Here is a 12,671-nt window from a genome sequence, read left to right as displayed (position 1 = left end):
TCCTATTATAGCTTCTGTTTTGTTTGGATATACTAGTAACACTTTTTTAATTTTAATTTTAATTTTTTATTTCTTAAGCTTTGGCCTTTTCCCTTTTTGTTTCTTCAGTCGATAAAGAAAGAATACGTTATCAAGCCATCATCATTACATCACTCAAATGCGTGTATTTCATTTTTCATTCAGTCATGGATTTTTTACATAAAGTTTGCATATGAAATTTCCTCCCCACAATTGATTCAGTTAAACATGCAATAAAGCCAATAATAGTAGCAAACACTTGCTTTGACCTCCTATAATTCAACCCTCATAATAGCTACACTACCCCATTTGACCTTTTCATCTTAATAATTCCCACTAATCTATTTGTGTTGCTACCAAGTACCAACCCATTCTCTACATAATAATAGTATTGGATTAACTTGTGTATGAAACAAACTAAAACTAAATAAACACGTGAATAAGTAAATTATTAAATTAAATAAATAAATAGATAGATAGGTATATATTGTGGATTTTTACGTTTGATGTCTGCAACAACCTATTTGATTTTGATGATAACAATATTTTAAAATAATTTTTTTTACTTGGATTCCAAATTATTTTGTTTGTCTCCTTCTCGTTAAAATTCAACTTTGTTTCCAAATTCTAACTCCACTTAAATGAAGACTAATTAAAAGTTAATTGGTTAATTCCACACCACCAAATATATATGTTTGATACCTAACGCTTTAATTTCCTTTCACACAGCTCTATATATACCCCCTCTATAACTCAAACCAAATCATAACAGTTAACACATCCCCTTTGCTTTATTTAGAAACAAGTAATAGACAAGAACCATATACGACAATATGTCCACCATCAACAGTGTTCATTTTCTCACCTTATTTGTTATAGTAACCACTTCAATGTTTACAGTTACTATGGCAAACAAGGACTGGCCATCCTTTGCTAACTTTAACTACACTGATTGGTGGTCCAGATTTGGAAATCATAATTATCAAATAAATAAAACACAACAAGAATCCAACAACATCATCGTTGGTGGTTCTCAAAATTGGCACTTTGGCTATAACTACTCTGATTGGGCTATCAAGAATGGCCCTTTTTACCTCAATGATACTCTTGGTAAGCTTCTCTTTTATTATTAACTTCATTATAAAAACTATTATATCTTAATTAATATATTTCTGTGTGTAGTTTTTAAGTATGATGCTCCAAATGCAACGAGTTTCCCACATAGCGTTTACATGTATTCAAGTTGGAAGAGCTTTATGAAGTGTGATGTTAAGAAGGCTAAGATGATTGCGAATCACACACAAGGTGTTGGGGAGGGATTCAAGTTTGTGTTAAACAAATGGAAGCCATATTACTTTTCATGCGGTGAGAAAAATGGATTACATTGCAACATTGGACAAATGAAGTTCTCTATTATGCCAATGTTTCGTCCCTTCTGGCCATCATCGCCTTGAGAAACGTTGAATCACATGCAGCTTCTGAGTTTTCTAGTTTTCTCTGTTTTAATTTTAATATACGTTAAACAAAGTAAAATAAAGTGACAATTCTTATTCTATTTGCATTTATCAAAATATATTGTAGATGTTTGTTCTTCCGTGTTTCTCCATTTGATACAGTAATATAACAATTTTCTCATGAATAAAACAATATGAATTTTGTCATCAATAATGTGAATATATTCTAGTCTCTTTTCCAGTAATGCATGAAGGGAGCATTTGACCAACTAAATACTCTTTTCAAATATCTGTATATATTTAGCTTGGGTTTGATTACTTGAACATAGAAACTTGTGAGTAAATCAACTTGACCCCATAGTTTAATTAATTAGCAAATGTAGGCAAAGTAGAAATATGAGGTCCCAGAATGAAGAACCAAATCAAATATTGTTTAATAATGGTGTCAAGATCTATTGTACTATCATTGTCATTTAGATGAATAAGTCTCCCATAATGGGAGTCTTAGAGAGAAGAACCAAAAGAAGCATGTTCATGGGGAATATTAAGACCAATATGGCACCTCATATTATCACTTAGGTAAAAGTTTGTTTTGCATGCCAAAAAAGCTCATGGATAGGAGAAGGAACTGCATCGGTTAATTATTTCCAACCAAAATAGTAGAGTTATGAGAACTGCTTCTCCATAAGTACTTGTAGGGATATCTTTTTGCAATGTTGCATCCATTATGTCAAGATCCTCTTTTAGAGATAAAGTAACTTTTTAAGGATATTTTACTTTAGAAAAGATATCAACTCAACTCATCTTTAGAAACTTATACTAAAGCAAAAGAAGCGACTGAGTCAAGGACACCAGTTGAAACCTCAATGTGATTAAAGTTCTTTAGATAATATAAGGTTTGGGATATGAATATCATAAGTTGTTGGAAACTATAATCCAATGATAAAAAAAACCAAGAATTGCACCTAAGATGGATGAGAATAGGAATCCTCAAATTAATCGATTATTTAAATTATTATATCCATATCGAAATTTAATTATTAAAAATCGATTAATTATTAGTATGATTTTAACCAAATTCATATTTTAAATATGTTATTAAAATAGTTTTAATCAAATTTAAAATTTGGACATCCATATTTAAAATAAAATAATTTATTCTATTTTTTTATAAAAAAAAACTTTTTTTCTTTCCAAATATATAAATGAATAATTTTTTATTTTGAAAAAAATTTGTGAAAAATAAAAAATATTATTTTTTCAGTAAATAAAAAAAACTGAAAAATAAAAAAAAATTCAAACAACAACAAAATTGATTTTTTTTTTCAAAAATAAAAAAATAAAAATTTTGGTAAACAATTTCTTTTTTTTGAAAATAAAATTCCAAAAAGATATTATTTTTTATTTTTTAAAATAAATATTTTTTTCTTAAAATAAAAAACGAATAAAATTTTTAAATAAAAATATTCTTACAAAAAGTAATTTTTATAAAAGATTAAATCAAAACTAGTTTTTTTTACAGAAATTAAAAATAACTATAAAATTTATTATAGATATAACTGATTTATAAGTATTTTTAAATAATAAAATTTGATTATAATAATTGATTTTTATAATCAGTTATATTATATAAATTATTTATGATTATGGATTGGTTATGAATATTAATATGTCCATAAAAGTCATCATTACAAAGGGAAAACAAACAGAGATGTTTATGCTCATGGACCAATAATCGAGCAATCCAAAAAGTGTTCTTTGTCAAACTTCACATCAGCAAAAGAAAGCATAATCGTGTTAAAAAATGTCTTAAGTCTTCCATGTTTTACCATTGGCATTCTCTTTCTGAGCAAGCCACTTCAGGTAGTGATATTTTAAATAACGAAAATTCATGAATTCGTTTAACATACTTTCAGTGAGGAATGTAAGGTGAGTACACAGAAAATTGAATACAAGGTGGCTGAATATTTCTCAAGTTTATTATGGTCCACAAAATTCTGAGAGGTCTTAGACTTAGTCAAGTCTTAATGGAATAGAAAATTTTGGCATTTCACTCATGTTTCTTGCTTGTCACACCAATAATCAAAAGAAATATCAGTACAAAGTCACGTTCTTATAAGATGTCGCACTCGTGAATTAGAGAAAGGAGAAATATCATCAAGAAAAATGAGCATAGGGCCCCACATACCTTAGGTATTGGAAAAAATCACTCGGTAGAATATATTTGTAGGTAACATTATTTTGGTCAATAGGATTATTGTTTGCTAATATTTTTAAGGTCAGAATTACTTGAGTATTAGCGTGTTTATTAACCCTGGACTGTATATAGGGAATAAAAACAAGTGATCAATTGGATCAATTTTCAGTATGAAATTTTGCCTCTTTTTTGTTTCTATTATGGGCTCATGGGATATAGTGAAGTATTTTGTAAGAAACTCGTGGCCCCTAGTCATGGGGTTAGGGAGATAAGTCCTTTAGGACCTTGGCTTAAAACTACTCAAACGGGAAACGTTAGATTTCTCAAGGTAAACGGAATTTTAGTAGCAACCTTATGAACAAGCCTGACAAGAGCTTGTATAGTCCTATTCCTAAGGCTATGATGGAGAAAATGATAAACTTTTTTTATGCAAAAAGAAAAGGAAACAATAAAGGAAGATAAAGTTATTGCCCTTATTCAGAATAAGAAGAGGATAATTTTGGAAGTTAAAGATAATCCAACAAAGTCTACAAAATCATCAACAATAATAATTGTCATCCTAATGGACAAGGCAACCACAGAGGGTAGAAACTTCTTTCCTGAAATTTAAAAGGGGTTAGGAAACCTCCAAACCATCCAAATTCCCAAGCACATGATAAGATTTGATTCTTTAATAATATTTTTTTATATGAAACTAAAAAATGTAATTTTGATGATAAGTTCATTAGTTCAATGAAAATTGATCCCTTCACCAATTCTCATTATGTTAGTTGTGGTAGTAATAGTCTAGGTAATGATGGTGGTCTTATGTTGTTCTGGACCAATGATGTTAATCTTATTATCCTTGATTCTAACAAAGATTTGATTGACTTATATATTATGACTCATAATATCCACGAAAAGTCCATTCTTTAGATAGGGGCGAGTATACATGATTACTATAAAATCAATCAAAAAATCCTTAGTTGCCATTTGATAAACAATATAGCTCAAAGAAACAATCACCCGAATTGGATCATATTTGATGATATGAATATTATTACTTTTAATAATGAGAATGTTAGGGGCAATCCCCTTGACTTAAATTTAACTCATACTATTAATAATACTTTTAATGATTGCCACATGTTTGATATAGGCTATGGAGGTAGCATGGAGATTTGATGTAATAATCAACAGGGTGACAAGTGTATCTCATCCAGACTGGATAGATTTATGGCTATTAAGGATTGGATGGCAAGGTTCCCCCATCATATTCACCTCCCTAATTCAAAATCTGACCATAACCCTATTTTGCTTGAGTTCCATTCAGATATTTAGAAACAAAGTAGAAGAAATCCTAAGAAGAAACCTCAGAGATTTGAAAATCTCTAGATGGAGAACACGGATATCAATAATATTATCCATCAAATCTGGAATGCTAATAGTAACCTAGACCCCAAAGAAAAAAGTTAAACCACACCATGGAAACTTTATGGGTCTAGGGAAGTCCATGTTTATCCAACCCACAAAAGAGATTCCCAAGCTGAGTAATCTGCTTAAAAGCCTGCAGGACACTAATATTCAAAACAATAATTTCAATTAGATGGTGGAGATACAAGACAAAATTCATTATTTACTTCAGCAAGAAGAGATTTGGTGGGCTGAAAGAGTCAAAACACATTGGTTGAGAGAGGGAGACAAAAATACTAAGTATTTTAATTAGAAATCAACTCAAAGGAAAAAATGTAACAGGATCAAATCTATTGAGAAAGCTAATGGTGACATCAATCATGGAGAAGAGGAGATTCAACAAACTATTTTATAGTTCTATGAAGACTAGTTCAGAGCTGAACATTTGGTGATCCATCTAGACTACTTTGAAACTTTGCATAAGACTTGTACTGAAGAGATGATTAACAAATTAGAGGTTCCTTTCTCTAGAGGGAAGGTTGTTTTTGTTGTTAAGAACCTAAAGGGCAATGTTGCCCCGGGTCCGGATGGGATCTCAACTATGTCCTATCAAACCTATTGAGATATAATGAGAGAGGATACCATTAACATTATTCTTAGGTTCTGTTTGGTAAAAATAGTGGTTGACTAATAAGCTAGATTATAGCTTATGGCTTATGGTTTATGGTAGATGACTGATAGCTTATAGCTTATAACTAATGGTTGATGACTGATAGTTGATAAGCTAATTGAAGTGTTTGGTAAAAATAACGGTTGAACTAACTTATAAATGTAAAATGACATAAAAGGCATTTAATACAGATTTATTTTATTTTAAATTAAATTAAATTATATAGGATAAAAGAGGGTTTTTATTAAAAGAATAAGGATAAAAATGGAAGAAAAGATGATAAGTTATAAGTTATAAGATAAAACGCTATTTGAAATAGCGTCTGAAAAATAAGTTATAAGCTAATCAAATAAGCTATAAGCTCATGATGAAAAAACCGTTATCAAACATGTCTAAATTATCATATGAGCTTATAAGCTATAAGCTATAAGTTCAAAAATGTGGCTTACCAAGCAGAGCCTTAATATTCTCAATAACCAAGAGGACCTTAAATCATTTAAAATTAACAATCACTCAAAACCCATTGACCTTGGACCTATAGCTTTATGCAATGTTTTTTATGAAATTCATTACCAAAACAATCACTAACAGGATTAAGCCGATCCCTCTGGATCTTATTAGTGAGAATCAGAGCGCCTTTGTTCACACCAAGAAAATCACTAATAACACTATGGTTGCTTATGAGATATTTACTCACCTGAGTAAGTCGACTATAAGGAAGAAAGGTTTTGTTGGAATCAAGTTGGACATGGAAAAATCCTATGATAGATTGGATTTGAACTTTATTCATAGAACTTTAATCAGCATTGGCTTTCCTATAATCATTGTTAACCTTATCATGAATTGTGTTAACACAAGTAGCTTTTCTATTCTTATTAATGGTTTCTCTAGAGATACCTTCCAGCCTATCAGAGGAATAAGACAGGGAGATCCCATATCCCCTTATCTCTTTATTCTTTGTGTGAATGTATTTTCTAAACTTATAAAACATTCTCAAGTTTTAAATAAATTCATAGGTATTTCTATAGCGAGAAATGTAACACCCTATTTTCCGAATCAAAAAGTTAAATAAATAAAACATGAATAAATCACAAATATTCACCAAGCATGATGCTACTCACAACCATGAAAACCTTTTGAACCACATAATAATTAAACAACTCGTTTGATAAGCAGCGGAAAATTATAAAATGTTTGACATTAAAAGCCTTAACAACATTATTACTTTTAAAATATGGTTTGGAATATCACGAACAACATAAAGATATGCAACATAAAATAAATGACAGAACAACTCGTCCCCTTATGTTACATATCAGAGTGACTCCAACTATAGACTTGAATGACAAGAAACTAAAGAGGCACAATGTAACACATTAAACCCCGACTCAACATTTAATAAAATATTTCATATAAAAATCACATATTATAGTGTCACGCATGCTTCACAAAAATATAAAAGTCTCAAATACCAAATAGTCATGCAAATATTAGCGGAAATTAAACAAAGTCCAACATAAAGTCTCAAAAACAACTCCAACAAGATAAAACAAAACATAACACAAATGACAGAAGACATCACATCCTCAGTGCTACATATCAAAGTGACTCCTATAAGACCCAACGATAAAAGCTAAAGGAGACAAAAATGACATCCCCTAACTCAGCAGCTACTCATGTACTTGATTGCCTATATTCCCGAGGAGCACAGACGCCACAATAACAAATATGGGGTGAGGATATATCTAACAAATATTAACCTTGAAAATCAGCAAGAGATGATAATAATAACTTATATAACAGTATTCTCAATCACACTTAAAACACAATCAAACCGATCATAATGCAAATGCAGTGCAATGCCACCATCTCCGTCTCAAATGCATGTGGTACCAAAATCACTGAGATCAGAGGTATGTTACTGATATTCCCATGTTTTTGGTTCCTCTCTAAATTATGCCTCTCTCTGAATGTGAGACCGCCATAGTCCCTCTCTGAACCAGGTCATCACTCGACCGAAGTCCTACCTATCTCTGAAATACATGAATGCATGATCACAAATAACACAAAATTTAACATCATCATCATCATCATCTCAAAATCATAACAAATCACAAGTTTCAATCATTCATAAAAGGTTCCACTCTTGGACCCATAATTCGTCATACTCGATCATCACTATAATTCCTCTCTGGATTTTTATGCTTAAAACGTCATTCAAAGCCATCATTGTAATCCATTTCTGGATTACTATACTCAAAATTATATATTTTTTTTAAAAATCATTTATTTATCTCAAAAGGCAAAGTTATATTATTACCAATTGTGGTCAACTCAACAAACTCCTCAAAACTACTCAAAAAGTCAGCAGGACTCATGGTTTCTCAAAAACTTGTTATTTTCTTAAAATCTCTCAAATATTCACATTTTCTCAAAAACTCTTAAAAATTTATTATTATTATTTATGTCAGACCACCAACAGAATAATGACAAGTAGCTCACTCAAATTGCTCCAAAATAACCCTAAGGTCACCAAAGGGACTATAACGCAACAAGATACTCCAAAATGCCATCTAAGGCTCCTGAACTCTAAAAGTTCCAAGAAATGCTCAAAAACTACAAAAACATCGAAAAATTGCCCGAAAAGGTCAGAAAACACCAAAATTGCACGAAAAGTAAAAAAACACAAAAATCGCCAGAAAAGTCGAAAAATACTAAAATAGCCCGAAAAATTAGGACCAGTTGAAACCGGCCACCACAAATCGACCGTTGGTCGATGCCGCGACACCGCTGCCACTAAGGTGCGGCACGACTACCCGTGAATCGTGACCCAAGGTCGCTCGACTGTCGCTGCCATTGAGCGCGACCTGCTGCTGTGTGGTCTTCTCGTCGCCGTTGTCGGAGCGCGACACAACCCGCCATCGCAGCATTGTGACGTGGCTGCCATTCCCGTGAATGTCAGTTGTCACCTATCTGGTGCGGCCCGGCCACCTCCGATCAGCGCCCCCTGCGACGCGGCTTCGCCGCCGCCGCTGCCACCCTGGCGCGACTGACCCCCGCCCCCCGATCGGTTATCCAAAAGCCATACTTTCGAAAAAAAAGTTTTCAAAATTGAGGTTTCCGCAAAAAGTGATTTTCTTCCTAAAACAACTTAAAAAATGAGTTCTTTTGATTTTGGGAAAATTCTAGAAAAGTAGTCGACTTAGAAAAAACGGGGAAAACATTTCAGAATTCCAAAATCACAATTTGGGAATCAAACGGCCCTAACGGGGTCTATCGAATCCCTTGGGGAAAGGTTCAACACCAAAGTATTCAATTCAACAAAAACATGTAATCATGTAATCAGGTCATATTACATGGTTTTCACCCCCAACAATAACTCACATGGACCTGAGGGTATTTATCACAAATCTCTCAATAGGGTCTTAGGCCAAACACATAAAACAAGAATTCCACATAATTCAATCATATGCAAGAAAATATTGTAGCTTATAATTCACATAAAGGAAAATTAGGGAAACACATAACAATCCCTAAGGACGATGATAGGAGGGTAAGGAACCCTTACTATCTTGCAAGCCTAAAACTACTTAAGTGTAGATAATTCCCCCTACCTCGAATTTATTGTAAGGTTGATTTCCATGAAAATTCCTTGAATCCTTGCTCTCAAATTTTCAATATTATGGTTTTTGCCCAAATAAATCCAATTATCTCTCCTTCTACCTTCTACTTTTTTAATCACAAAATTGGTCATTTCTTTTATTTAATTAATTAAGTAATTAATCAAATCAAATAAATATTCAATTAAATAATTATTTAATCATAATTCTCCACTTCTTCTTATTTTATTTTATTACCAAAAAATTAAGTAATAATTAAAATAATATTATTTATCTGCTCTCACAGCTCTTAGCTCCGATAATTAGTAAGTTATCCAATTACCCCTACACTCTGAAATACCAGAATTCTTGTATAATCACTATATCATGCAAACAATTAAATTAAATGCTTAAATGATAAGTTAGTTCATTACACACAACATCGTCCTCTATAACACCCTAACCCCAAAACTTATATAACAAGCATTATACGCTGATTAAAGTGTTGACAACTTTAAAACATCTCAACTTTATTCAAATAGCAGCAGAAAATCAAATTAAAATACTCGACAAAATCATGTTTGTTCTCAACTTCAAAATAATGTCATAAAAACTCCTCAAAAACATTAATTCAAATTCTACATGACCAGAGCGTAGCCACTAAATAAACAACGAAACTAAATGGAAATAACTTCAAAAACTATCTTCCACTCACAACATGTACTTCTAATCCTGATTATCTACAAGATGTCCATGGTGGACAATATCCAAGCAAGGGGGTGAGAACTCACATTAATAAATTAACGATATAAGCTGCAAGGTAGAATTCAAACATCTACACAATCCACATCAATCACAAAACATCATTCTCACACCCAATTAATCATCATACACAAAGCAACCACATATTCATCAATTAAATTACACAATGAGACTCATAACTTGAACTAGACTCATATGCATGTGGTACCATATCATCATCAATTGATACACTCAGGAACCTGGTTCACCCTGTTCGAACCTTGAATCCACCTTGCTCGGATTCGGGACAAGTCACTAATCCACCCTACTCGGATTGCAAGTTGCCTCTTTCATCAACAACAACGACATAATGAATGCATGTTACAACACGTTAATGCAACAACAATAAAAAATTTAAAGTCCCCTCCCGATAATAAACAAAACTTGCATTGACTTAACGATAATATTTCTCCTCTCAGACTATTATCCCACAACAAAATCACATAATACATTAATATAATTTATGTTCGTATGGTAGAATATCAACATCACAACTTACACATTCAACACAACATCATATCAATTATTCACAATCACAAAATAGCATAACCAGTAGGATTTGCACTCAACATTATCGAACAACACCATTGATTCATGATTATTTCACTTTTATAATGATAACACATCACATATATTCATACAATTTCATCTCCATTCATCATACATACATGATTAAACTCGTAAACCATCACCATGGGATAATGCTTCGCCTTAGCTTTCCAACACTTCAAATTGCGCCTCAATCCGAGTTACGAAACTCAAGTTACATCATTTTTAATTCTGCGATTTTCCACCTGAAACAATTGTAATCGGTTGCACTCAGTGGTTAACCGGTTACAAACTCGAAAAATAATTCAAAAACTTATTTTTCACCGTTGGAGGTCTTTTAGACTTCCTATTTTGATTTTGTAAAAACTCTCGATCTCATAATTTGACATACTACAATTATTAAATGATTAAAACAACAAATTCACAATATATTACAGATTGACATCAACAAAATCATCATTTTTCAAGTTTTTCAGGTTATATTTTCAAAGATTTTTCAACACAACAATGTAGGAGTTTCAAAGTAAATATAAACGTAATTTTCACACATAATAGTACAAAAAATGTATCACCAACATCATCACATAACATCAATTCATCACCAAATTACAGAATTCAATCAAAAATCCAACAATCCTATTAGAGGTTAAGGAATCCTCATTCTACCCTTCATGCATTATATCCATTTATGAAGAAGCTCCCCCCTTACATTAATTCCTAGCGAGAAATTTGAATCTGAACTGGTTTAAATGTGTTCTCCTTTCAACCTCTAGCCTCCCACTTGTCTTCCTTTGCCTAAACTTTGGTTTCTATGTAATGATCAGAAGTAGGGCTCTCTAAACTTGGATTATATTTAACCTTAAATAGTAAGGGTATTAACCTATTTAAAATTGTAATTTCTCCCCTCACTTAATCCTCTCTCCCTCCTTCTTCCCTTCTATTTCTCTTATTTTCCACTTTTGATTCAAATTCTCTATTTTATCGATTTTATTAAATAAATCAAATAAACTACTTTTATTTTAATTATTAAAATAGTTCTAAATTAATTATATCAACCTCTAAGTCCCTTTCCGCACTCCCAGCACCCTCTTGGATCACTTTGATCTTCTCTATGGTCTGTTGGATAATCTTTGGTCCAATCACAACACCCTCTCCTGACTCATACCAACATAAAAGTGTCTTACACCTTCTACCATACAACTCCTCAAATGGTGTTATTCCAATGCTCGAATGGAAACTATTATTGTAGGTAAACTCTATTAACGGTAAAAAAGTTATCCCAAGCACCTCTTTATTCAAGCACACAGTATCTCAACAAGTCTTCTAAGGATTAGATAGTCCTCTATGTCTGATCATATGTCTGCGGGTGATAAGCAGAACTCAAATGTAGCTTCACACCCAAAGCTTTCTGCAAACTCTCCCAGAACCTCGACATAAATCTTAGATCTCTATCAAATACAATACTTGATGGAATCTCATGCAAACTGACAATCTTCTCAATATACATCTTTTCTAGTCTTTCCAATGGATAATTTAGTCGAATAAGATTGAAGGGAGCCAATTTAGTCAACCTATCCATAATAACCCAAATGGTGTTACAATTTTTCACTGTCTTCAGCAAATCGGACATAATGTCCATCAAAATATTGTCCCACTTCCACTCAGGAATACTAAATGGATGCATCAAACCCAACCCCTTTTGATGTTCAACTTTTGACTTTTGGCAAGTCAAACACGCATACACGAACTCAATAATTTCTTTCTTCATCCCTGGCCACCAAAACATCTTCCTCAAGTCTTGATATATTTTACTAGCATCGGTATGAATACTCAATCCTCTCCTATGACCTTCCTCAAGAATGCTCTTCTTAAGTGCGAACACATCGGGTGCACAAACTTTATCTCTAAATCTTATTACACCATCTCGTTGATTCTGAACTCACCATATTGACCCTCATTAATCAACACCAACTAGTCAACTAATCCTAAGT

The 12,671-nt window shown here is 32.3% G+C and overlaps 1 protein-coding gene across 1 annotated transcript; it reads left to right on the top strand.

The window, feature by feature from the left end:
• The first annotated feature begins 808 nt into the window (after positions 1-808).
• On the top strand, positions 809-1,573 carry LOC127105497 (uncharacterized). The gene is made up of 2 exons (XM_051042689.1): positions 809-1,128; positions 1,201-1,573. The coding sequence occupies exons 1-2, from the start codon at positions 852-854 to the stop codon at positions 1,470-1,472; spliced, it is 549 nt and encodes a 182-aa protein (XP_050898646.1). The 5' UTR covers positions 809-851; the 3' UTR covers positions 1,473-1,573.
• The last annotated feature ends 11,098 nt before the right edge of the window (positions 1,574-12,671 follow it).

Source organism: Lathyrus oleraceus, chromosome 7, assembly GCF_024323335.1.
Source record: "Lathyrus oleraceus cultivar Zhongwan6 chromosome 7, CAAS_Psat_ZW6_1.0, whole genome shotgun sequence".
NCBI lineage: Eukaryota > Viridiplantae > Streptophyta > Magnoliopsida > Fabales > Fabaceae > Lathyrus > Lathyrus oleraceus.
The sequence above is the reverse complement of the archived record's forward strand: the minus strand, read 5'-3'. Positions and strand labels throughout refer to the sequence as shown.